General features: G+C 38.1%; 1 protein-coding gene across 2 annotated transcripts in view; it reads left to right on the forward strand.

Annotated features, from left to right (window-relative positions):
* Positions 1–27,782, forward strand: part of CDS1 (CDP-diacylglycerol synthase 1) — an 85,611-nt gene that overhangs the window by 22,164 nt on the left and 35,665 nt on the right. For both annotated transcript variants that reach the window (XM_057725825.1, XM_057725824.1), the window contains exons 3-5: positions 9,196–9,292; positions 21,633–21,730; positions 24,107–24,246. In XM_057725825.1, the coding sequence (XP_057581808.1) occupies positions 9,196–9,292; positions 21,633–21,730; positions 24,107–24,246 (335 nt within the window). The remainder of the gene's footprint in view (positions 1–9,195; positions 9,293–21,632; positions 21,731–24,106; positions 24,247–27,782) is intronic.

Genomic DNA, 27,782 nt, shown 5'->3' on the forward strand with positions numbered 1-27,782 from the left:
AAAACCAACTCTGCTTTAAATGTATTTAGCTAACTTTTATTTAGCATCATATTGTTTTCTTAGGATAAAATTTTAAAAGTGAAATTCCTTGGTCAAAATTTATGTTCATTTTTAAGGCCCTAATATATAATGCCAAAAAGAGCATAAGCCATTAAAATTGGAAGGAGCCTGAAAGGTCTTCAGTCACTTGGCAGGTTGTCCCAGTCTGTTTCTTGACCTGTGTGTGGGTCTGTGGAAATGAATATTCATTAGCCAGTGAAGTCTGGCTTTATCCTTTAGTAAAGAGCTTCTTCAGCAGTGAGTCTAACTTAGTAGTTCTCTCTAGGGGCAATGCCTTGGATTTTGCACCTTCCCCCAAACCAGTGAACATTTGGCAATATCTGGAGACATTTTAGGTTGTCACAATAAGAGATAGTGCTGCTAGCACCTAGTAGGTAGAGGCCAAGGAACATCCTACAGTACACAGAACAACTCTTCACAATAAAGAATGTTCTGCCCCAAATATTATTAGTAAAGGTTGAAAAACTGTGGAGATACTGGCATAGTCTTGCTGGTGCTCTTGTACTGTATAATGCCACCGGAACCCGCACGCTTCCTGTCCACTTCCTCCTAAGGCTGGTAGATGGGCTTTCTCAAAGCTCCTGCTCTCTGCTAGATGGCCCACCAAGTTCTTGTTTGTTCTTGAAGAGTGCCTCCTGTGCCCTGATTCTTGCCTCAGGGGAATGGCGTCGTCAACCTAGGTCTTTGACGACTCATGATGCTTGTACCACTAGGAACATTTTTTTTTTAAATTTTATTATTTTTGAAATAAAAACCCCTTAAGAGTTATAGTAACAGTAAGACATTGTGCATCATGTAACTGATTTGAGCAATAAATGTGTAACCACTTTTGATCATCGCTTTTAAGGACACTGCTTAATTATATACTTTTTAGAAATTTCATTTCTAGCTCACATAGGTCCTGGAGACGTGAGACTTGAATGAAATTCTCCCCTACTGATTCTGAGTTCCTTTATCTAAAACAATCTGTGAGGTGATGACTTGGACTCAGAATTAAGACTTTCTCTGACGTAATTATGGTGGCATGGTAAATGAAATCAAGAATTTTGAATTCAGAACCAGACTTTCCTCTGGATTTTAGTAACCCTGGTACATATTTTTTGCATATCAATGTTCTGTTTTGAATTTAGTGCTTCACCCCTGAGAGATAACTTTTGGTTACTGTATCAATGGATATATATATTATGTTTAAGTATGTGCTTCTATGTGCTTAACTTTGTATTAGGTATTCTTGGGAGGTTTGGGGAGTCATTTAAATTAAAAGAGGCAATGAAGTCTTTGATTTTGTTGAGGGAGGGGAATTTTTCTGGGATGAGTAGCATCTGTATAATGAAAGAGAGTAGGTCTCTATTTAAACCTCTGGTCCTCAGAAGCTACCATTCTCTGCTGTTCAAAGATAGCCCTTTAACATTAGACGTACACAGGGACCTTTCAACTCCCACCAAGGACGGATTTCTGACACTTGGTAGTGTCCTCTTCTCTAGAAGAGGTTCTCAGTAATTGAGTCTGAGAATCAGTTATGAAGGAGGGCTAAGTACATTTCTGAGATTCATGCAAACAAGACAGGATTATTATCAGGAGACTGGCTTATGGTCCTTTATTTACCTCTGACTAGCTCTGCGATCTAGCCCAGTTTCCTAATCCATTCATTCATCCTCAAAGAGTTCGTTCTATAAAGCCAAATACAACCTTTCAGCAGTAGCATTTTTGACTCTGCATTCATTTCAGTTCAGCCCCAAAGCTTACAGTCTCATGAAAAATGTATGAGCCTACATGCTTAAACAGTAGAGGGAAATAAAGTTGAGTAAGTACAACTTGACCACCTTGTGAAAAACCTTGGAAACTACACAAAAGAGTTTGGACTTAATGTTGGCATTTTAGGTCTTGTGTGCAGAAACGATGTGATCAAAGGGATATTTGAGGAGGAGGTGTTAGGGGTTCTAGACTATATAGGAGAGTGACTGAAAGCAGGGAATGTAATCAGTATTTGATAAGTGGATGAAATCAGCCAATATTTCTGTTATAGAGAAGAGAATGAGGGCTTGTGCTTAGAATACAGTGCTTACATGTTACCGTACGTTGGGTCAGAATCTCTTGTGATACAATTTAAATGTTATCATTTGAATCAACAGAAATCAGAAAATTATTTAAAATCTTTACTGTGAGTATAATGTAAAATGAGTGTAGAATGAATAAACTCAGAGGGCAGCAATTTTAGATTCAGAAAGCATTATCCTTCTATAGGTATTATTAGAGCAATTTGGGGTGTTTTATACAGCGGCTGCCGACATTTTTCATGACATAGCCACATAAAGAGTGAAAATATTTGTAAGGTACACTGGGAGTGAAGTGTAAGGCTCCTGTGTGTGGAAAGATGGGCTCCCCAAGCCCTTACTGAAAACAAAGGGTTAAGGAGTCAAACCTTAGCCTACCAGGGACCAGCCAGGTGTGCCCCAGGGAAGCTCTGCTCTAAGAACCAGCAGAGGCCCAAGAAGAAAAGAATACTTTTCTAGTAAAGGCTCTGTTCTTAGGAAAGCAGGCAGCACACATTGAGCAATAGGAAGAAGTGACCTTCCGTCTGGCCTTGCCCTCAATGACTGACCTCCCTATACCTTCCTCATTTCTCTAAAATCACTGGGCTTTCCAGTTTCAGTTCCATATTGTCCTTTCTTTACTTTTTCTGTTTGGAAGGGCATGCTCTCTGTTCTACATCACCTTAAAATCAGTACTATTTTTATCAACCACCCTGAAGGATGGATGTCCTTTGAGAGGACTGTGTGCCTGACTCCTCCTTCCCATCTGGATGACCTCAGCTGGGATGTGCACACATCTGCATTGGCCACCTCACTTCCGAGCCTCACAATTCATCCTCATTCACATGGAACAAAAACTAGGTTTTTTTTTTTGGCTAGCATAATTTTTACATTTCCTTTAGTTCTCAGTGAGTGAGTGAATGCTACTGGTTTGTTTGGTTGGTTTGTGTTGTGTCATTGTATAAGGTAAAGTAGGGGATTCCTAAAGTATAGCTAAGGGAAACCCACAAGTCTGGCAACTCAGTACTGAAACAACATGCAAAAACTTAAGAACACTTACAATAGGGGAGAGAAAAGATGGCGGCGAAGTAGAGAGACGTGGAGTGCATCCCTCTCCACAGATGCATTGGGAATGCACGGAAGGATGCAGTAATTCCCACAGAGAACCAGCTGAACACCAGCAGACGGCCTTGGACACCAGAAAGGACCGCGGGGAGCCCGACATAGCCGGTAGGGAGGCATCTACGACGGCTCAAAGAGGGTGAAGCGGCGGAGCTGTGGCAGACGGGAGGGAGTGAGAAACATACGGAGGGTCCGCAGCGCAGCTCAGTGTTCCCGGACCAAGACGTCGATCCACGGCTGAACAGAGGGTCCGGGAGCGGGAGCGTGGGAACCGGAGAGCTGGTTCAGGGAAAAGCAACCCCCAAAGTTTGGACAACCATGAGGAAACAAAGAAACACCATGGAGGCAAAGGAGCAGGAAAAAAACCCACAAGACCAAATAAATGAGGAGGAAATAGGAAAAATGCCTGAAAAAGAATTTAGAGTAATGATAGTAAAAATGATACAAAATCTCGATAACAAAATAAAGTACAAGAAACAGTTCATGAGAACTCAGAAAAACAAACAGCAATGGATAACAAAATAACTGAAATTAAAAATACTCTAGATGTTATAACCAGCAGAATGACTGAGGCAGAAGAACGAATAAGTGAGTTGGAAGATAGAATGGGGGAAATAACTGCCACAGAGCAGGAAAAAGAAAAAAGAATAAAAAGAATAGAAGACAGTCTCAGAGACCTCAGTGATAACATTAAGTGTACCAACATTCGAATTATAGGCATCCCAGAAGAAGAAGAAAACAAGAAAGGGTCTGAGAAAATATTTGAAGAGGTTCTAGTGGAAAACTTCCCCAACATGGGAAAGGATTTAATTAACCAAGTCCAAGAAGCACAGAGAGTCCCATACAGAATAAACCCAAGGAGAAATATACCAAGACACGTATTAATCAAACTAACAACAATTAAACACAAAGAAAAAATATTAAAAGCAGCAAGAGAAAAGCAACAAACAACATATACGGGAAAACCCATAAGGATCACAGCTGACCTTTCTACAGAAACTCTGCAGGCCAGAAGGGAATGGCAGGATATACTGAAAGTCCTGAAAGAGAGAAACCTACAGCCAAGAATACTCTACCCAGCAAGAATCTCATTCAGATTTGAAGGAGAAATCAAAAGCTTTCCAGACAAGCACAAGTTAAGAGAATTCAGCACCACCAAACCAGCCTTACAACAAGTGCTAAAGGAACTTCTCTAAGTAGGAAACACAAGAAAAGGAAAACACCTATAAATATAAACCCAAAACAATTCAGAAAATGGTAATTGGAACACACATGTCAATAATCACTTTAAATGTAAATGGATTAAATGTTCCAACCAAAAGACACAGACTGGCTGAATGGATATAAAAACAAGACCCTTCTATATGCTGCCTACAAGAAACCCACTTCAGACCAAGGGATACATATAGACTGAAAGTGAAGGGATGGAAAAAGATATTCCATGCAAATGGAAGTCAAAAGAAAGCTGGAGTAGCAATACTCATATCAGACAAATTAGACTTGAAAGTAAAGACTATTAAAAGAGACAAGGAAGGACACTACATAATGATCAAGGGATCCATCCAAGAAGAACATATCACAATGGTAAATATCTATGCCCCCAACATAGGAGCACCTCCATACATAAGGCAAATGCTAACAGCTATAAAAGGGGACATCAACAGTAACACAATAATAGTGGGAGACTTGAACACCCCACTTACATCAATGGACAGATCATCCAAACAGAAAATAAAGACACACAAGCTTTAAATGACACATTGGACCATCTCGACTTAATTGATATTTATAGGACATTCCATCCGAAAATGACAGACTACACTTTCTTCTCAAGTGCACACGGAACATTTTCCAGGATAGATCACATCTTGGGTCACAAATCAAACCTCAGCAAATTCAAGAAAATCGAAATCATATCAAGCATCTTCTCAGACCACAACCATGAGACTAGATATCAATTACAGGAAAAAAACTGCAAAAAATACAAACACATGGAGGCTAAACAATTCACTCTTAAGCAACCAAAGAATCACTAAAGAAATCAAAGAGGAAATCAAAAAATATCTAGAAACAAATGACAACGAAAACACAACAACCCAAAACCTATGGGACGCAGCAAAAGCAGTTCTAAGAGGGAAGTTTATAGCAATACAGTCCTACCTTAAGAAACAAGAAAATGATCGAATAAACAACCTAACCTTACACCTCAAACAATTAGAAAAAGAAGAACAAAGAAACCCCAAAGTGAGCAGAAGGAAAGAAATCATAAAGATCAGAGCAGAAATAAATGAAAAAGAAAGGAAGGAAACCATAGCAAAAATAAATAAAACTAAAAGCTGGTTCTTTGAGAAGATTAACAAAATGGATAAACCATTAGCCACACTCATCAAGAAAAAAAGGGAGAAGATGCAAATCAACAGAATTAGAAATGAAAAAGGAGAAGTCACAACGGACACCTCAGAAATACAAAAGATCATGAGAGACTACTACAAGCAACTATATGCCAATAAATTGGATCACCTGGAAGAAATGGATACATTCTTAGAATAATACAATCTTCCAAGACTGAACCAGGAAGAAATAGAAACCATGAACAGACCAATCACAAGTATGGAAATTGAGGCAGTGATTAAAAATCTCCCAACACACAAAAGCCCAGGACCAGATGGGTTCACGGGCGAATTCTATCAAACATTTCGAGAAGAGCTAACACCTATCCTTCCCAAACTCTTCCAAAATATTGCAGAAGGTGGAACACTCCCAAACTCATTCTACGAGGCTACCATCACCCTGATACCAAAACCAGGCAAAGATGTCACAAAAAAAGAAAACTACAGACCAATATCACTGATGAATATAGATGCAAAAATCCTCAACAAAGTACTAGCTAACAGACTGCAACAGCACATTAAAAAAATCATCCACCATGATCAAGTGGGATTTATCCCTGGGATGCAAGGATTCTTCAATATGCACAAATCAATCAACATGATACATCATATCAACAAATTGAAGGATAAAAACCATATGATCATCTCAATAGATGCATAAAAAGCTTTTGACAAAGTTCAACATCCATTTATGATAAAAGCTCTCCAGAAAATGGGCATAGAAGGAAATTACCTCAACATGATAAAAGCCATATATGAAAAACCAAAAGCCAACATCGTTCTCAATGGGGAAAAACTGGAAGCATTCCCTCTAAGAACAGGAACAAGACAAGGGTGTCCACTCTCACCACTATTATTCAACATAGTTGTGGAAGTTTTAGCCACAGCAATCAGAGAAGAAAAAGAAATCAAAGGAATCCAAATTGGAAAAGAAGAAGTAAAATTGTCACTCTTTGCAGATGACATGATATTATATATAGAAAACCCTAAAGACTCTACCAGAAAACTGCTAGCACTCATTGATGAGTTTAGTAAAGTAGCAGGATACAAAATTAATGCACAGAAATCTCTTGCATTCCTATACACTAACAATGGAAGAGCAGAAAGCGGAATTAAGGAAACTCTCCCATTCACCATTGCAACCAAAAGAATAAAATACCTAGGAATAAACCTGCCTAAAGAGGCAAAAGATCTGTATGCAGAAAACTTTAAGACATTGATGAAAGAAATCAAAGATGACACAAACAGATGGAGGGACATACCATGTTCCTGGATTGGAAGAATCAACATCGTGGAAATGACTGTCCTACCCAAAGCAATTTACAGATTCAATGCAATCCCGATCAAATTACCAATGGCATTTTTCACAGAACTAGAGCAAGAAATCTTATGATTTGTATGGAAATGCAAAAGACCCCGAATAGCCAAAGCAATCTTGAGAAGGAAAAATGGAGTTGGTGGAATCAGGCTTCCTGACTTCAAACTATACTACAAGGCCATAGTGATCAAGGCAGTATGGTACTGGCACAAAAATAGAAAGGAAGATCAATGGAGTAGAATAGAGAACTCAGAAGTAAGCCCAAACACATATGGGCACCTTATCTTTGACAAAGGAGGCATGAGTATACAATGGAAAAAAGACAGCCTCTTCAATAAGTGGTGCTGGGAAAATTGGACAGCAACATGTAAAAGAATGAAATTAGAACACTTCCTAACACCATACACAAAAATCAACTCCAAATGGATTAAAGACCTACATGTAAGGCCAGACACTATCAAACTCCTAGAGGAAAACATAGGCAGAACACTCTATGACATCCATCAAAGCAAGATCCTTTTTGACCCACCTCCTAGAATCATGGAAATAAAATCAAGAATCAACAAATGGGACCTCATGAAACTTAAAAGCTTTTGCACAGCACAAGAAACCATAAACAAGACTAAAAGGCAACCCTCAGAATGGGAAAAAATAATTGCCTATGAAACAACGGACAAAGGATTAACCTCCAAAATATACAAGCAGCTCATGCAGCTTAATACCAAAAAAGCAAATTACCCAATCCACAAATGGGCAGAAGACCTAAATAGACATTTCTCCAAAGAAGACATACAGATGGCCAATAAACACATGAAAAGATGCTCAACATCACTCATCATCAGAGAAATGCAAGTCAAAGCCACAATGAGGTATCACCTCACACCGATCAGAATGGCCATCATCACAAAATCTGGAAACAACAAATGTTGGAGAGAGTGTGGAGAAAAGGGAAGTCTCCTGCACTGTTGGTGGGACTGTAAGTTGGTACAGCCACTATGGAAAACAATTTGGAGATTCCTTAAAAAACTACAAATAGAACTTCCATATGATCCAGTAATCCCACTACTGGGCATATACCCAAAGAAAACCATAATCCCCAAAGAAATATGTACCATAATGTTTATTGCAGCACTATTTACAATAGTCAGGATATGGAAGCAACCTAAATGCCCATCAACAAATGAATGGATAAAGAAGATGTGGCATATATACACAATGGAATATTACTCAGCTATAAAAAGGGATGAGATGGAGCTATATGTAATGAGGTGGATAGAACTACAAACTGTCATACAGAGTGAAGTAAGTCAGAAAGAGAAAGACAAATATTGTATGCTAACTCACATATATGGAATCTAAAAATGGTACTGATGAACTCAGTGACAAGAACAAGGATGCAGATACAGAGAATGGACTGGAGAACTCGAGGTATTGGAGGGGGCGGGGGGTGAAGGGGAAACTGAGACGAAGCGAGAGAGTAGCACAGACATATATATAGTACCAACTGTAAAATAGATAGTCAGTGGGAAGTTGTTGTATAGCAAAGGGAGTCCAACTCGAGGATGGAAGATGCCTTAGAGGACTGGGGCGGGGAGGGTGGGGGGGACTCGAGGTGGGGGGAGTCAAGGAAGGGAGGGAATATGGGGATATGTGTATAAAAACAGATGATTGAACTTGGTGTACCCCCCCAAAAAATTAAATAAATAAATAAATAAATAAATAAATAACAACAAAAAACAAAACAAAAACAAAAACAAACAAAAAAAAGAACACTTACAATAGCCAGGTCATGGAAGCAACCTAAATGTCCATCAACAGTTGAATGGATAAAGAAGATGTGGTACATATATACAATGGAATATTACTTAGCCATAAAAAGGAATGAAACTGGGACATTTGTAGAGACATGGACGGACCTAGAGACGGTCATACAGAGTGAAGTGAGTCAGAAAGAGAAAAACAAATATCGTATATTAATGCATATATGCAGAATCTAGAAAAATGGTACAGATCAACTGGTTTGCGAGGCAGAAATAGAGATACAGATGTAGAGAACAAACGTATGGACAGCAAGGGGAAAAGCAGGGAGGGCGGGGGTTGGGGTGGGATAAATTGGGAGATTGGGGTTGCCATATATACATTACTAAGAAAAAAAATATCAAATTGTACACTTCAAATATGTGCAGTTTATTGTATGTCAATTATATCTCAATAAAAGTTCTAAAAAAAAAAGAACATATTAATGCTAACTTGACACATATTTCCTTTGTAGGTGGAAAAACTGGTGGATTCGTGGAATTCTTACTCTAACTATGATTTCATTGTTTTTCCTGATCATCTACATGGGATCCTTTATGCTGATGCTTCTTGTAAGTGTTTGCCCAAGTGTCTCTTGCTTTGTTTTTCCGCATTAATATTCAAGTAATTTGAACATGTCATGAAAGAAAAGTGATTCAAGACTTGATAGCAGCAAATTTAGTTCCTTTAATCATCTTCCAGTTAATGAAGTGACCTGGACTAATCTTTTCCATTTGCAAATTGACCATTCAGTGCGTTCATTTAGCAGAGACCAAGTATACATAATAGATACACAACTTTATGTCAGACATTGTGTCAAGCGTTAGGTAGAACAGAAACTCACACACATATGACTGCAACGTATATGACTAGTAGCTAGATCCCCGACTTCAAGGGACTCCGTCTAATGGCACAGACATGTGAGTAGCCATATGAATAAATAGTATAGTAAATGACTGGAATAAATCCCATGATTTTTTAAAAAATATTTAATTTATTTATTTGGCTGTGTTGGATCTTAGTTGCACCACACAGGATCTTCGTTGCAGCATGCTGGATCTAGTCCCCTGACAAGGGATGGAACCCGGGCCCCCTGCGTTGGGAGCATGGAGTCTTACCCCCTGGACCACCAGGGTAGTGCCCCCGTGATAGCTTTTTTTGGAAGAGCACAGTAAAAACAATTACCTCATCCAGTCTGAGAGAGAGATGAGGGAAGGCTTCAGAAGAGATGATGCCAAAGCTGAGACGTAAAGAAGCACCGGACAGGGGAGGGCATTCCAAGTGTGGCTGTATCAGGGCAGGGGTGAAGTAATGAGAGACAGTGGTCTGTTTGGGTTTGGGAGTTATTTATGTGGAGGGTATCTAGGGATGAGACTGGAGAGGCAAGTAAAAGCCATTCTGGGAGTTTGGAGTTTTTTTGTGTATGGGAAGCCCACCAAGTCATGAAGCCAGGCAAATTTTTTAAGCTTTTAATACATTCATTTAACACATGCTTCAGGATGCCTGCTGTGTGCCAGACAGTTCTGGGGAATAATGCAGTGGTGCTGAGAAATACGCACCTGTGTCTGCCCTCGTGGAGCTTACTGTCTACTTGTTAAAGAATTGATTGGATATGTAATCATAAACTGCAATAAGCATTTGAAGAAAAGAACAGGAGGGGAGCCAGGAGACTTTCCAGACTTTATCCAGTGCCCAGCATCCGCACTGCGATCTTGAAAGTTGAGTGGGATTCATGGGGGTGAAGGGGAGACCTTGGAGGCAGGGTTGTCACAGCAGAGGATTCCCTGTGTATAAAAGCATTGATGTGTAAAAAAGAATGGAACACTTGAAGCCCAAAGTGGTAGAAGTAAGAAGGAGAAATACATTTGTGATGCACAAATTGATTGCGCACTTCCTGGGTGCTGAACAGGGTTTAGCGGTGCAGGACGAGGGCCTGCTCTCCGGGACATGCATGGTGTCCCTCCTGTTTGTTATTTGTCTTCATCGATCTGAATTAGTTTGGCCTCTTCATATGTACTCACCTCCCTGTTTGTTCCCTGGCTGCTCTGGCGCCCTTAGAGCTATGCTTACCCGTCTCACCTGCCTTCCCCACTCCATGCTCGCTCCTAGTCACAGCAATAAGCTGTGAGCAATGTGATGGTTTTACTTTTATTTTTGTAAAAAAATAAGTTTTGAAGTGAAATTAGAGTTGAAAAAAAATCCCATCAACTCCTGAAACCATTTAAAGCAACTCTTATAAGCAACCCTTCACTTTTCTTTTCATCCTCTTATTAATTTTGTACTTCTGTAGGGTACCAAGGTAAAAAATGAATATGAAATTACTTTCCCTGTTCTGTTAATTTACTGACATTAGAGCTTATCCATTACAAGATGGGTAATGGATAGGACCGACTTACTGTGAGGCTGGGGGATGCCAAGTGTGAAAACCAGGTAGGCAGGTGTGAGCGCTGCCCAGGTGTGACTGTCCTGTCTCCTCAGTCTGACCCTGCTGAAGGCGCTCAGTGCTGATGACCACCAGCGGCCTCGGGACTGGGGCATTTCAGGAGTGAGTGTGTGCAGAGCACTTTTCAGTGCTGTGTGAAGAGTGGCTGAGCCTGGGGGAGGAGGGATTGGGTGATGGCAAACAGCTCAATAAGGCTTTGGGGGTGAAGGGACCTTTGAGTGAGCCTTGTGGACCTGCTAGGGTGGAGTGAGCACTGTGACACAGGTTCCAGTGGCTAGGTGTGTCAGGAGAGGGCAGGTGGAACCTTGACCTGGAGCATGGGGCCTTAGAACGTGAAGACACAATTAGGAATCAGATCCGGGAGGCCCTTGCAGTACTATGTGAAGAAGTTTGGAGTTTATTTGTGAAGCATTGAGGAGCCATTTAAAATGTTGGGGATTGTTGAATTATTATAATTCCTCTTTTAGAAGGTAATTTTGATCTAAACATTACAAACCACCAGTATCCTGGATGCACTGACTCAGGTTTGGTGGGGATCTATGTGAATAAATTACATTGCTCTCCAAGCTGAACTGTTTGGTGTGGTAACTAGGGCCAGAATTGATGGATGGAGACTAATTTTTAACCATTCTTTTATGACAAAGTTGAAAACACCTTTGAAGATATCCTTGCATATTTGGATTCTGATTTTTTAAATAGAGAATCATAAGCACATCTAAAGTACTTGGGCTTTTTTGTTTTTGTTTTTTCTACTACGAAAGGAAAATACCATTTTATTACAGGGTATTATTTCTTTGGTGAGTTTAATCAGAGAAGAATATAAGAATATTAAAGATCTACTTACAGTAGATTTGAACTGTTGCTCTTATTTAGGTTTATTGCACACACATGCATATGTACACGTGGTGTATTTATGATGTTTATGTTAAGGGGATATGGATGGATATACACGCACTGTTGGTACTCAGTTGATACTACCTTTATGGGTTTTAAAGTATTATTTCCATTCATAACCCTGACTAGGTCATTTATATTTCGAGAAGTACACATCATACCTAGCTTGCATTTGCCTTATAATATCAGCACTCAAAAATGACTAATTCAAGAGAGTTTTATTAAAAACTTACTTCTAGGAAATGATAGCTACTATTTTAGGATGGAACTCATATTCCTTAAAATAAAAGGAGCTTTTTTCCTTCAGCCTTCTATTTATAGGGCTTTAATTATTGCATTCACAGCTTGGAATCTCACTTTTTAAGTAATGGAATTACTAAAGCATATTTTGATTTAAAGGTTGTTGTGAACATATAAAAGATATAAGAGGTTCCCCCACCCCTTCCTGGAAACTCATTTAATAATTGTTTTAATTTACATTATTTAACTTATTTTTAAATAACGCATTCGTTTTTGTTTGTTTGTTTGTTTTCCATTGTGAGAGTTAAAAAAGTATATTAAAATTACTTTGGAAAAATAGATAATTAAAAAAAAATCACACCTAACTCGTATCATCAACCACCAAAACTCAATTAATATTGCTATTTGATATATTTCCCTTCATCTTTTTTTTCTTTTAAAGACCGTGATTGTGGAATTCCCTGGCGGCCCAATGGTTAAGACTTTGCCTTCCAATGCAGGGTGTACGGATTCAGTCCATGGTTGGGGAGCTAAAATCCCACATGCCTCTCGGCCAAAAAACCAAAACATAAAGTAGGAGAAATATTGTAACAAATTCAATAAAGACTTTAAAAATGGTCCACATCAAAACAAATGAACAAGCCACGATTGTAATTACAATGTGGCTAAAATTTTGTATCCTTTTTAAACTAAATATTGAATGTGTTGCTCCACAGTCTTTACAACCATCAGCTTTTTTTTTTTTTTTTTTTTTTTTTCTTTGATAGAATTTATTTTTGTTTTCACAGTTTGTCTTTTTTTAAGGTAAAATTCACTTACAATGAAATGCATGGGTGTTAAGTGTATATTTGAAGAGTTAGCAAATGCATACAACAATACAGCCTAAACTCCTATCAAGATACCATTACCAGTGCCTCAGGAAGTTCCTTACCCCCCTCAACTGAGTAGAAGTAAAATCATGCAGTGTATTCTCTTTGGCACAAGACTTCTTTCAAACAGCATAATGTTTTTGAAATTCATTCATCTTGTTGCATTTATCAGTAGTTCATTCCTTTTTAATTGCTTGGTAGCATTGTACTCTGTGAATATGTCCAGTTTGTTTATCCTATTGATGCTCCTCAGGGCTGTTTCTGGTTTGGGATGTTCTGAATAAGCTACTGTGAACACTTTTGTACAGTTCTTTTGGGGAACATATGTTTTTATTTCTCTTGAGCAAACACATAGGAGTAGAATTATGTTTAGTTTTTTTTTTTTTTTTTTTTTTTTTTTTTTTTGGGGGTACACCAGGTTCAATCAACTGTTTTTATACACATATCCCCATATTCCCTCCCTTCCTTGACGCCCCCCCTCGATTCCCCCCCACCCTCCCTGCCCCAGTCCTCTAAGGCATCTTCCATCCTCGAGTTGGACTCCCTTTGTTATACAACAACTTCCCACTGACTATTTTACAGTTGGTAGTATATATATGTCTGTACTACTCTCCCGCTTCTTCTCAGTTTCCCCTTCACCCCCCACCCCCTCCCATACCTCGAGTTCTCCAGTCCATTCTCTGTATCTGCTTCCCTGTTCTTGTCACTGAGTTCATCAGTACCATTTTTAGATTCCGTATATGTGAGTTAGCATACAATATTTGTCCTTCTCTTTCTGACTTACTTCACTCTGTATGACAGATTGTAGTTCTATCCACCTCATTACATATAGCTCCATCTCATCCCTTTTTATAGCTGAGTAATATTCCATTGTATATATATGCCACATCTTCTGTATCCATTCATTTGTTGATGGGCATTTAGGTTGCTTCCATGTCCTGGCTATTGTAAAGAATGCTGCAATAAACATTATGGTACAAGTTTCTTTTGGGATTATGGTTTTCTTTGGGTATATGCCCAGGAGTGGGATGACTGGATCATATGGTAGTTCTATTTGTAGTTTTTTAAGGAACCTCCAAATTGTTTTCCATAGTGGCTGTACCAACTTACAGTCCCACCAACAGTGCAGAAGAGTTCCCTTTTCTCCACACCCTCTCCAACATTTGTTGTTTCCAGACTTTGTGATGATGGCCATTCTGACTGGTGTGAGGTGATACCTCATTGTGGCTTTGACTTGCATTTCTCTGATGATGAGTGATGTTGAGCATCTTTTCATGTGTGTGTTGGCCATCTGTATGTCTTCTTTGGAGAAATGTCTATTTAGGTCTTCTGCCCATTTGTGGATTGGGTTATTTGCTTTTTTGGTATGAAGCTGTATGAGCTGCTTGTATATTTTGGAGGTTAATCCTTTGTCCGTTGTTTCATAGGCAATTATTTTTTCCCATTCTGAGGGTTGCCTTTTAGTCTTGTTTATGGTTTCTTTTGCTGTGCAAAAGCTTTTAAGTTTCATGAGGTCCCATTCGTTTATTCTTGATTTTATTTCCATGATTCTAGGAGGTGGGTCAAAAAGGATGTTGCTTTGATGTATGTCAAAGAGTGTTCTGCCTATGTTTTCCTCTAGGAGTTTGATAGTGTCTGGCCTTACATGTAGGTCTTTAATCCATTTGGAGTTTATTTTTGTGTATGGTGTTAGGAAGTGTTCTAATTTCATTCTTTTACATGTTGCTGTCCAATTTTCCCAGCACCACTTATTGAAGAGGCTGTCTTTTTTCCATTGTATACTCGTGCCTCCTTTGTCAAAGATAAGGTGCCCATATGTGTTTGGGCTTACTTCTGAGTTCTCTATTCTGTTCCATTGATCTTCCTTTCTATTTTTGTGCCAGTACCATACTGTCTTGATCACTATGGCCTTGTAGTATAGTTTGAAGTCAGGAAGCCTGATTCCACCAACTCCATTTTTCCTTCTCAAGATTGCTTTGGCTATTTGGGGTCTTTTGCGTTTCCATACAAATCGTAAGATTTCTTGCTCTAGTTCTGTGAAAAATGCCATTGGTAATCTGATCGGGATTGCATTAAATCTGTAAATTGCTTTGGGTAGTACAGTCATTTTCACGATGTTGATTCTTCCAATCCAGGAACATGGTATATCCCTCCATCTGTTTATGTCATCTTTGATTTCTTTCATCAATGTCTTAAAGTTTTCTGCATACAGATCTTTTGCCTCCTTAGGCAGGTTTATTCCTAGGTATTTTATTCTTTTGGTTGCAATGGTGAATGGGAGAGTTTCCTTAATTTCTCTTTCTGCTCTTCCGTTGTTAGTGTATAGGAATGCAAGAGATTTCTGTGCATTAATTTTGTATCCTGCTACTTTACTAAACTCATCAATGAGTGCTAGCAGTTTTCTGGTAGAGTCTTTAGGGTTTTCTATATATAGTATCATGTCATCTGCAAAGAGTGATAATTTTACTTCTTCTTTTCCAATTTGGATTCCTTTGATTTCTTTTTCTTCTCTGATTGCTGTGGCTAACACTTCCAAAACTATGTTGAATAACAGTGGTGAGAGTGGACACCCTTGTCTTGTTCCTGTTCTTAGAGGGAATTCTTCCAGTTTTTCTCCATTGAGAACAATGTTGGCTTTTGGTTTTTCATATATGGCTTTTATGATGTTGAGGTAATTTCCTTCTATGCCCATTTTCTGGAGAGCTTTTATCATAAATGGATGTTGAACTTTGTCAAAAGCTTTTTCTGCATCTATTGAAATGATCATATGGTTTTTATCCTTCAATTTGTTGATATGATGTATCACATTGATTGATTTGCGTATATTGAAGAATCCTTGCATCCCAGGGATAAACCCCACTTGATTGTGGTGTATGATTTTTTTAATGTGCTGTTGCAGTCTGTTAGCTAGTACTTTGTTGAGGATTTTTGCATCTATATTCATCAGTGATATTGGTCTGTAGTTTTCTTTTTTTGTGACATCTTTGCCTGGTTTTGGTATCAGGGTGATGGTAGCCTCATAGAATGAGTTTGGGAGTGCTCCGCCTTCTGCAATATTTTGGAAGAGTTTGAGAAGGATAGGTGTTAACTCTTCTCGAAATGTTTGATAGAATTCGCCTGTGAATCCATCTGGTCCTGGGCTTTTGTGTGTTGGGAGATTTTTAATCACTGCCTCAATTTCTGTACTTGTGATTGGTGTGTTCATGGTTTCTATTTCTTCCTGGTTCAGTCTTGGAAGATTGTATTTTTCTAAGAATGTATCCATTTCTTCCAGGTTATCCAATTGATTGGCATATAGTTGCTTGTAGTAGTCTCTCATGATGTTTTGTATTTCTGAGGTGTCTGTTGTTATTTCTCCTTTTTCATTTCTAATTCTGTTGATTTGCATCTTCTCTCTTTTTTTCTTGATGAGTCTGGCTAATGGTTTATCAATTTTGTTAATCTTCTCAAAGAACCAGCTTTTAGTTTTATTTATTTTTCTTATGGTTTCTTTCCTTTCTTTTTCATTTATTTCTGCTCTGATCTTTACGATTTCTTTCCTTCTGCTCATTTTGGGGTTTCTTTGTTCTTCTTTCTCTAGTTGTTTGAGGTGTAAGGTTAGGTTGTTTATTCGATCATTTTCTTGTTTCTTAAGGTAGGACTGTATTGCTATAAACTTCCCTCTTAGAACTGCTTTTGCTGCGTCCCATAGGTTTTGGGTTGTTGTGTTTTCGTTGTCATTTGTTTCTAGATACTTTTTGATTTCCTCTTTGATTTCTGTAGTGATTCCTTGGTTGTTTAAGAGTGAATTGTTTAGCCTCCATGTGTTTGTCTTTTTTGCAGTTTTTCTCCTGTAATTGATATCTAGTCTCATGGCGTTGTGGTCTGAGAAGATGCTTGATATGATTTCAATTTTCTTGAATTTGCTGAGGTTTGATTTGTGACCCAAGTTGTGATCTATCCTGGAAAATGTTCCGTGTGCACTTGAGAAGAAAGTGTAGTCTGTCGTTTTTGGATGGAATGTCCTATAAATATCAATTAAGTCGAGATGGTCTAATGTGTCATTTAAAGCTTGTGTGTCTTTATTTATTTTCTGTTTGGATGATCTGTCCATTGATGTAAGTGGGGTGTTCAAGTCTCCCACTATAATTGTGTTACTGTCGGTGTCCCCTTTTATAGCTGTTAGCATTTGCCTTATGTATTGAGGTGCTCCTATATTGGGGGCATAGATATTTACCATTGTGATATGTTCTTCTTGGATGGATCCCTTGATCATTATGTAGTGCCCTTCCTTGTCTCTTTTAATAGTCTTTACTTTCAAGTCTAATTTGTCTGATATGAGTATTGCTACTCCAGCTTTCTTTTGGCTTCCATTTGCATGGAATATCTTTTTCCATCCCTTCACTTTCAGTCTATATGTATCCCTTGGTCTGAAGTGGGTTTCTTGTAGGCAGCATATAGAAGGGTCTTGTTTTTGTATCCATTCAGCCAGTCTGTGTCTTTTGGTTGGAGCATTTAATCCATTTACATTTAAAGTGATTATTGACATGTGTGTTCCAATTACCATTTTCTTAATTGTTTTGGGTTTGTATTTGTAGGTGTTTTCCTTTTCTTGTGTTTCCTACTTAGAGAAGTTCCTTTAGCACTTGTAGTAAGGCTGGTTTGGTGGTGCTGAATTCTCTTAACTTTTGCTTGTCTGGAAAGCTTTTGATTTCTCCCTCAAATCTGAATGAGATTCTTGCTGGGTAGAGTATTCTTGGCTGTAGGTTTCTCTCTTTCAGGACTTTCAGTATATCCTGCCATTCCCTTCTGGCCTGCAGAGTTTCTGTAGAAAGGTCAGCTGTTATCCTTATGGGTTTTCCCTTATATGTTGTTTGTTGCTTTTCTCTTGCTGCTTTTAATATTTTTTCTTTGTGTTTAATTGTCGTTAGTTTGATTAATATGTGTCTTGGTGTATTTCTCCTTGGGTTTATTCTGTATGGGACTCTCTGTGCTTCTTGGACTTGGTTCATTATTTCCTTTCCCATGTTGGGGAAGTTTTCCACTAGAACCTCTTCAAATATTTTCACAGACCCTTTCTTGTTTTCTTCTTCTTCTGGGATGCCTATAATTCGAATGTTGGTACGTTTAAGGTTATCACTGAGGTCTCTGAGGCTGTCTTCTAGTCTTTTTATTTTTTTATCTTTTTCCTGCTCTGTGGCGTTTATTTCTTCCATTCTATCTTCCAACTCACTTATTCGTTCTTCTGCCTCAGTCATTCTGCTGGTTAGAGCATCTAGAGTATTTTTAATTTCAGTTATTTTGTTATCCATTGCTGTTTGTTTTTCTGAGTTCTTATGAACTGTTTCTTGTACTTTCTCTAATTTGTTATCGAGATTTTGTATCATTTTTACTATCATTACTCTAAATTCTTTTTCAGGCATTTTTCCTATTTCCTCCTCATTTATTTGGTCTTGTGGGTTTTTTTCCTGCTCCTTTGCCTGCATGGTGTTTCTTTGTTTCCTCATGGTTGTCCAAGCTTTTGGGGTTGCTTGTCCTGGTGATAGAGGTGTTTATAGAAGACTGTCCAAGCCTCAGACTAATGTCCAAGTATTGGATTAGACGAATATTCAGTCGGCTATGTCAGGTTCTCCGCAGCCCTTTCCGGTGTCCGAGGCCGTCTGCTGGTGTTCAGCTGGTTCTCTGTGGGAATGACTGCGTCCTTCCGTGCATTCCCAATGCATCTGTGGAGAGGGATGCACTCCACGTCTCTCTACTTCGCCGCCATCTTTTTTTTTCCTCCATCAGCTTTAATACACGCATCTACTCAGTGGAATGCAGTACATTATAAGTTATTTAAAGCAGTGTGTTATTTTTAGATGTTCAGGTATATTCTGGTTTTTTTTTTTTTATTGTGAATAACATTATCCTGAACATTGTAGAGTGTAAAGCTTTTTTCATATGCAGGATTATTTTCTTCAAGTAGATTCCCAAGGTGAAAATAGGCACTTTTCTTTGGATAACCCACAGGTACCATAGTTCCAGCTCAGCATATCTAAATCTGAAATTCTCTTCTATCGCCAGCCATTCTGCATAACTCTGTCTGCTTTTCCAAGCCTTCCCTGGACTTATCCTGGGTTCCTCTCGCTCCCTAGCCCTGCCAGTTTCCTCGACCACCAAATCCAGTCAGTTCTACCTCTTTGATGTCTCTTATTCCTTTTACTCCGCCCTTTTCTGTTGCTTATCCATCCTCATCTGGATGGTGGTATCTTGCCTGCCTTACAGTCTCTCCTCTTGCTGCTTCTCCAGTTATTTCTTTTTACCTCTGTTATCCCTAGACATTCACGTCTGATCATGTCCTTTCATGATCGGTACCAACTCCTTTGTGAAGCCTTTCATGCTGTTTCCTGTGATGCTGTGACCAGACTCATCTCTCTCTACTTCTCACCCCAGCTTTGTTTTCCAGCAACTCGGGACTACTTGTAGTTCCCTTAACAGCTTCCTCCTCTCCTACGTATATGACTCTGTGTATCCTTCTCCTTCATCCCAGCTGGCCCATCCTCACCCCCACCACAGGTTTTTTGTCTGCTTGTGCTTAAATCCGTGTGGCAGTTTGCACATGGTATTGTAGTTGTGTGTGTTCTCCCTGAAAGACTATGTCTCTTTGAGAACAAAAACAGTAACTAGCAGAGAAGGCATTTACATATCAATTGTTATTTATTAATGCTCCTAACACATTAATTGGACCAACAGAGTCCTACCATTGCATCGCTGCCAGTATTGATGGCATGGCGTGTCCGTTCCTCTGTGATCACCCAGTTCTTACTCTGTTATTTTGAATTCCTTGTTTTCTGTTTTCCCAGCAGTTCCATATTAATTCTACTGGTAAGCTAAAAGTGACAACCACATATATATGTGTGATGTTAAAAATTCTTTTTTTCTCCTTTCAGTGAAATACCGTATATAGTGCTAATGATTATTCTCAAACAAATGTATTCATAGAAACTGCATCAGTGCATTTGATATTTTAAAAGTCCTTGGTTCTATACATAGCATAGCTTTGCCATTTTATCTTAACATCTAGCATTGTCACCATTCTGTGATTATTTTTGTTAAAAAATGACTTGATATTATATACAAAGATTATTTGAAGGACTATTTAAATTTCCTCTTGTCTTTATAACACATTTATGACTTTTTCTTGAAAGAACTGTATATAGTGGTTTGGCATAATATTTTCTTACCATGTGGCTAAGGGGACACCATTACTTTTTTAAGTATGTGATTGGACATGTATGTACTAGGTATAGTGGGGAAAAACAGCTTAAGAATGTCTTAGGCAGTAGGTTTGTGAAAGCTAATTTGTGGTGATCTTAAAAAGAAATTCCGAGATACACTCTTTGGCAGAGTTTGGTTAGCACTTTCTGTAAAGGACCAGATTGTAGTATTTTAGGTTTTAAGGAGCCACGTATGTCTCTGTCATATAATCTTCGTTTTTGTTTTTAACTCTTTAAAAATATAAAATCCTTTCTTAGCTCCAGGGTTGTGCAAAACAAGCCCTTGGGTATATTCTCTAGAGGTTAGAAAAGTTAGTCTGCTATATTCACAAAGGTTTGAATCTCTTAGGTTATGGTGGTGAGTGTTCAGCTTGCCATTTGCTGTTAGAGTCTTGGAATTGACTTAAGCCAAACGCTGGATGTGATGCTACATTCTCAGAAATTACCTTTACCCAGATTGGTGGATGCAACAGTTTGAAGGACAGCTACATAAATCGTCAGAAAGGGATTCATGAATATAAACCCATTTACTAGGCATGTGTATTGGACACTATGCAGTCAGAACCACATAGACTCACTTGACTGGCCAGTGGAGCTGCAGATATTGAAGGCTGCTTATAATTTCCCAGGGAAGGACTGCTTGAGTTGATCAGAGATATGTGTAGCTGGCTATGGGAGAGTTGGCATGGCGGGAAGAATCAAAAGCTCTTGCCCAAACCCCTGGGTGACTGGGTAAAGATATTTTAGCCATTTGTCCTGATAGTATCTTTATTCTTGGCAAAAATACCAGGTTGTATGATTAAAAATAAATATATACAAGCAAACTTTCACATATGATCATTTTCCTAGGATAACTCAAGAAACAAAATGGACAGAAAGACCATCCATCTTGAGATGGACAGCCTTACGAAATGAAGCAGTAATGAGGGATAAAGCCTAGTCAGCTGAGATCCCAACCAGACTGTATCTCTTAAACTCTGAACTAGTGCCACCTCCTACCCCGGGAAGGATCTCTCAGACTTTTTGAATAAAACATTGTTTGCTTACCTCTTTGGGATATCACTTGATTATAGAAAAGTTAATATTAAATTTTTGCTGTGATATTTAGAATAACTGGAAGTGGATAGGCTGAAGATTTTTAAAATACATGTGACAGCAAGCTACTTATTAAATGATTAAGCATAAATGTAAACATTGAGAAATGTATGTTAATGTTTTCTCTTGGTTTCAGGTTCTAGGCATCCAAGTGAAATGCTTCCATGAGATTATCACTATAGGTTACAGAGTCTATCGTTCTTATGACCTACCTTGGTTTAGGACACTAAGTTGGTAAGTGACTTAAAACTGTTTCAGATATGAAAATCTGATTCTTTTCTAAAGTTTGTAAGGAAGCATCCTGGTCAGTGAGTAAACATGGAATTGACCTTATAGATTGATTTTAAAGAAATACAAATAAAAAGAATAAAATTGAATTTCGAAAGAAGAATATCACCTTTAGCTCTCCCATTTCAACACAACTATTTTCATATCTCATCTTTCACTCTTTGTAGAGATACCTGATTTATATTGAATATATACACTATTCTTGTCCTCTTTTTTAAAAACCTCAGCATTATATTGGACACATTTTTATATCCTTTATAATTTTAAGAAAAAGTTTCATTTTGTAAATGTTACAAATATGTGTAATCTTTTGCTTTATTTTCCCACAGTTGACATGAGACCACACACAAAATTTGATATCTCTACAAAGACTGCAAGATGAGATATGAAAATAGCTGTGGGATTCTTTTGTCTTTTTTTTTTTTTTTAGTGATTAGTGGTTTATTCAGGAGGGGAAGGCCCAAGGTGAATATCTGTCTTCCTCTCCCCTGCCATCTCCACCCCTGCAGGCTGGCCCACCTCCTCTAAAGCCCCCATAGGCCTGGGGAGGGGGGCGGCAGGGCAGTGAGAGGAGGGATGGTGCTGCTTCTTGCTTGGTCTCCTCCAGGCCCTGGGCCCTGTGACATGCAACAAGGAGAGAAGTCAGAGGGAAGAGAAAGACTCGGATGGGGTCAGTGTGTAAGGCACCCTGCCAAATATTTCAGGCCCCTGAAATATTGTATATGTACAAATGCATGTAAAATTAGTAAATAAAAATCACCAAATAATTTTGATATTTAAAGTTTTATATACTTTTAAAACTTTCCAGGTTTCTTAGTTATCAGGACCTTGACCGTGAAAAATAATATGATAATTCATAATTAACCTAATAGGCCATGTCTTTGAATATAGTAGTTTGATTAGTATCAGCCAGAGAGGCCACTGTCTTACTATAACAAACAAATCACTTTTTGGGTTTACAGTTATCAAAAACAGTTTCTTGGTTGTGTTAACACTTAATTTTTCCTTCTGGAAAGTTTCTTCATGAGTGGTGATGTGTACAGGGAATATTAGGTAGATTAGGTAGTTGGAGAGTAATTAAAAGCTAAACCGTGCAGGATTGATTTTAAGTGTAGGGGGAAAAAAGGTAGGTCCAGATGGGCTCCAGTGATTGCAGAGGCTTCGTGGAGAAGGTGAGAGAGAAACTGTTACTTGAAATAGAGACAAGCTTTGGATAGGGAAGAGTGTTCTGGGCTGGGGAAGCAGCACCCTTCAGGTTCTAGATCTGGGACAGAGGAGGCACGTGCCACAGGTGCTGAGATCTTCCTGGCCCTCCTGAGCAGAAGGTATATACCTATTAGAGAAGAGTGTCCAAAAAGTTGGATCGGTGGCTACAGTAGGCTTTAATAACCTTACAGAGGTATCACAGGCAGTTTCCATTGTAGGAGAGCGAAAAATGGTAATACAGCTGATAAAAATTAAAATACTTCCCTTTGGGAACAGTGGGGTCTAACTCCATTCTTGAGAACCAGAGGGAAACTGCCACTTTCCTCTTCTGCTACCCTCCTGGCTGCCTAGGACTCTGCCCTTCTAAGGAGGTGTCCAGGAGGAACCCTAAGGCTGTGTTTCTCAGCCTTTTTTCCTGACTCACACATGCTCCCATCAGCAAAACCTCATGGGTTCAGCTTCTCCCTGGGGGAAAGGATATACCAGAACTGGGAGAAGGGACAGGCCACTTACCAAGTTTTAAACTTTTTCCCGGAGATTTTTACCTGCTGCTAGCTCCCATCCCCCACTGCTACCCTCTTTGAGTCACTGCTCAACTAGTGTGTATCTGGAGATTGAGAAGAGGGGGCAAAACCCCAGTGTGTGCGGGGCAGTGGGGGGAGGCTAGAGGTCAGATTACCTCTTCTTTTCCTGTTGATCTTCCTTCGGGCGGGTGGGAATTTGGCTTAGGATCTTTACTATTAAAAAGCATTAGAGCTGTGAGTAGTTGAGAGTGAATTTTCATTGTCAACTTAATTTTGTGTATATGTGTGCCTGAGAGTGTATGAAAGACAGAGTGTGTGTAGTCTTGTCTACATTGTTTCCTGGTTATCTGTCTCTGGCGTTAGATATTGAGCTGAATAAAGGCTTGAGCTGTTCAGTAAGTTTTTGTTGACTGATGAGTTTGAAATTAAGTTTAAAACAGGGAAAAAGCATTTTGGTGGAATATATCTTAAATTGGTCTTCTAAACTTGGTTTTGATCTTTGTGTCATCATCGAATTGTAGAAAATAGTTTTGTTGCGTTTGAGGGGAAAAAAATTCAAATAAAAAGAAGCTAATTGTTTTAAAAATTATAGGTACTTTCTACTGTGTGTAAACTACTTTTTCTATGGAGAGACTGTAGCTGATTATTTTGCTACATTTGTTCAAAGAGAAGAGCAACTTCAGTTCCTCATTCGCTACCACAGATTTATATCATTTGCCCTCTATCTGGCAGGTAAGTTAAGGAAAATAGTCTTTATTGATACATAGCCAATATATGTTAACATGCTTATTTTTATTTGTTATTTAAATTTATAACATCCTTTATTTGTTACATTTTTAATGCAGCTCATCTTTTTAAATGTCTCATGTGTAAAATTATTTCTTTGATCACAGTCTTAAGCAGTAATTACTCCCTAATGGTGGTTTAAAAAAAAAGTACTTGCTTAATAGTCACTCCATATATTTGAAAATTTTCTTCGCAAGTGATAGTAAAGGAACTTTTAAATATATGGATTATTTACCAAGTATAATTTACAAAGAAACTGTCACATGTATATTGCTTTATTTGTTCTAGGAAATAGAGTTTTCATATGGAATTAATCAGGGTACTTAGTTTTCCTGATATGGTTTATTATATATTTATTTATATGTAGGTCACATTGCCAGTATGAATCCTGGTTGCACCATTTACTAGGTGAATAAACTTTGGGAAATTTAATTAATTTATCTGTGCCTCAATTTCTTTGTAAAGCACTTAGAACAGCACCTGGCATTGTTTAAATATTTACTATTATCATTATTTTCACTTTTAAAGGAGGAAATCAAATTTATGAGTTTTCACTTTAGCTCTTAATAGTTACTGTTTTACCTCTTAGGCGTTTCTCATTAACAAATCCTTTTTCAGTTAATACAGTTTTAGAAACTGAAACAATATGGATGACTTCCATTTCTCATTAAACAAAAAATATCCAGAGTGTGTGGGGAAGAAAGTCCAGTGCTTTAAAAGTATTTCATTTTTATCCAGTAATTATGATCTTTTTCACGGTGCTCAACTTTAATAAACACCCCTTCAGATCTTGGCCTCTATTTTATTTCTGATTCTAGAAAGCCAGAGAATGAAATACAATCTGAAATGAAAATGGTAATTTTCAGAGAATCATTTTTGGGGCAAGAGGACCTAGATTTCCTAAAGAAATTGCCTATTTTACATTCAGGCTTTTTGTTCAGTCCAGTTTTCTCAGTCCATTACTTAATTTTTTAAAATTATAAATGATATATCTGAAATAGATTCTTGGAAATAGTTACTGAATGTAGCTATCTTCATTCTTAGAAATAGATATTGAAAAGTATTTTTGTTCTTTCAAGGGCAAAAGAAGTTACTCATTCCAAAGTAGTTATTTCATTTTAAATTCTAATCAGTTTAGAAGAATCATGATTATAGAGAGATTAATTATGACTGCTAACAGCTAAAATTTTGGAGAATATGCTTGACTCTGATTCAATGTTCATTAAAGCACATTTGTGACATTTTTTTCATGGTAGGAAGAAACTTTGAGTAGCTTTGCTCACTTACCAAACAAATAAGTTTGATTTATTTTGTTAAATGTAAGGTAGATTCTGGGAGGGGTTCTTTACTATTACAGGAGAGAAGCATGCAGTACCTTCTCAGTCTTTGTTTATACTGGCAAGACTTCTTGTTGGCAAGAAAAGTGTAATAACAATAACTTCAATATATAATTATTCTAATTACTTAATAGTGAAATTGGGAATAATTAAAATATAAATCATTCATGTCATTAACATATGTCCATCAGTTAAAAAAATCTGATAATATCAAAAGACATATAATGTAAACAATAACCATGCACCCCAGCACTTAGATTGTTCTCATTTTTCTAAATAATATGCCTATTTATTTATTTTAGGCATTATCTATTGACTTCCTGTAATAACCTCTCTCTCCTCCATACTCAATTTCTTATTGTCATTATTTATATTATTAAATAGGTACCTAAAATATCACTTCCTATAGAGCGAGATGGTATCTTTGATTACATTTCCATTCTTTAACAACTTTTTGTTTTTTCTGCCCTTAATAGCTGCTCTTCACCTTGTCTTTTGCACCTTCATAAATTTCTCTGTAGGAATCCTTTTGAGTCTGTCCCATGTCTGTTGGTTATTTTTTTCAAATGTTCACACAAATCAGAAAGTCGATCTGTTTGTTCCCTTTTTTCCTGGAGAACTCTCTCCCAGGGACCTCTGGGGTCTTGTTCCTGTGCGGACTGGCTGCCTGTAGGCCTGCTGTCAGCTGTCCCCTCCTGATTTGGCTTTTCCTGTGTCTTCCAGTTTCTAGGATGACACCCTCATTCTTCTGCAGCATAGCCTCTTATAGTTTCCTGGGAAATGCACTTAGACGGTAAATGTTTTATGTTCATACGTTTCTAATAATATCTTTGTTTTGTTCTCACAATTGACTGCTTAGGCTAGGGTACCACTTACTAGTAGTAGACTTGTATATAGTCTTCTAGTTTAGAAGCCCAAGCCTTAAGCTTGTCTTCTGCTGAGCCTCTCCTGTTCAGTTTTCTCTAGAAAATACTTCGAGTTGTCCCTGATTTCTCAGGTCTGCTGAAAATCATCCAGTTGGTTTTCCAGCTTGCAAATTTTATAGCCATTTCTCTTCTGTTTTCCTTGACATTTCTTCAGTTCTCTTTGCCCTGTGGGTTTTTGCCTTAATTTCTTTTAACACGATCTAGTGGGCTACCAGAATGGAAGAGAAGTAAATGTAATACACGAACAATCAGCCATTTAAAAACAGAAATCCTTTACTAGCATTTTATTTTTCCCTTGGCTTAAAACAACCACTTATTTTTTCTCCTGGTCCTGTGGATTGACTAGGCTTCACTGGGCAGTTCTAACTCAGGGCCTCTCTTCTGGTTGCAGTCAGATGGAGTAGTGCTGGTCATGTGTGTCCTGAGTGGGCGGGACATCTGAGGTGGCTTACTCTCACGGCCACAGTCAGTGCTGGGTGGTGACTGGGGCACCCGAGTGTGGCCTCTCCGTGGGGCATGGCCCTCTCAGCACCATGCCTGAGCTCTGAATATGGAGTGTGCCAGAAGCTGAGCATCTCAAGAGTCCTTACCTAGGTTGATTTTTCAAAGCTAGTTTTTAAAATGAAAACATAATACATTCCCACAGTAAAAATTCAGACTGAAAAGGAGTATTCTATGATATCTCCCTCCCACCTCAGAGCCTTATTTACTCTGTCCAGGGGCTTCCTACCACTATTTAGACAATTTTTGAGAATTCAAGCTTATATGTTTATATCCTTCTTCCCTCATTTTTTTTTTTTACACAAATGAGAGCAGGCCATACTGCACCTGTTTTTTTCCACTTAACATAGCTTATTTGTGGTTTTATGTCTGCACATCTAAACTTATCTCACTTTTTGCGTGTCTATAGTTACATCTGTGTTGATGTGCATATAGCAAAATCTGATGGATAGAATGTCCAAAAATAAGGCAACTACTATTTCCTTGGTTTACTTTCCCTTTGCATTTGCTGTAACTTACACTGGAAAATAACTTCTCAATTGAGAGAGTAGAGACAATGTAATTTATTTTCTTTCTCATTTCTTTTTATAACATTGTATATGTGATAGCCTCCCAACCAACCCTTTTTTAGTCATTTCTTCATCCCCTAAAATTTCTGACTCTACTTTTATAAAATAAAATCAGTATTTCTTCTTTTTTCTAACTGATGTCTACTATA

The sequence above is a fragment of the Hippopotamus amphibius genome, chromosome 3 (genome assembly GCF_030028045.1).
Source record: "Hippopotamus amphibius kiboko isolate mHipAmp2 chromosome 3, mHipAmp2.hap2, whole genome shotgun sequence".
NCBI lineage: Eukaryota > Metazoa > Chordata > Mammalia > Artiodactyla > Hippopotamidae > Hippopotamus > Hippopotamus amphibius.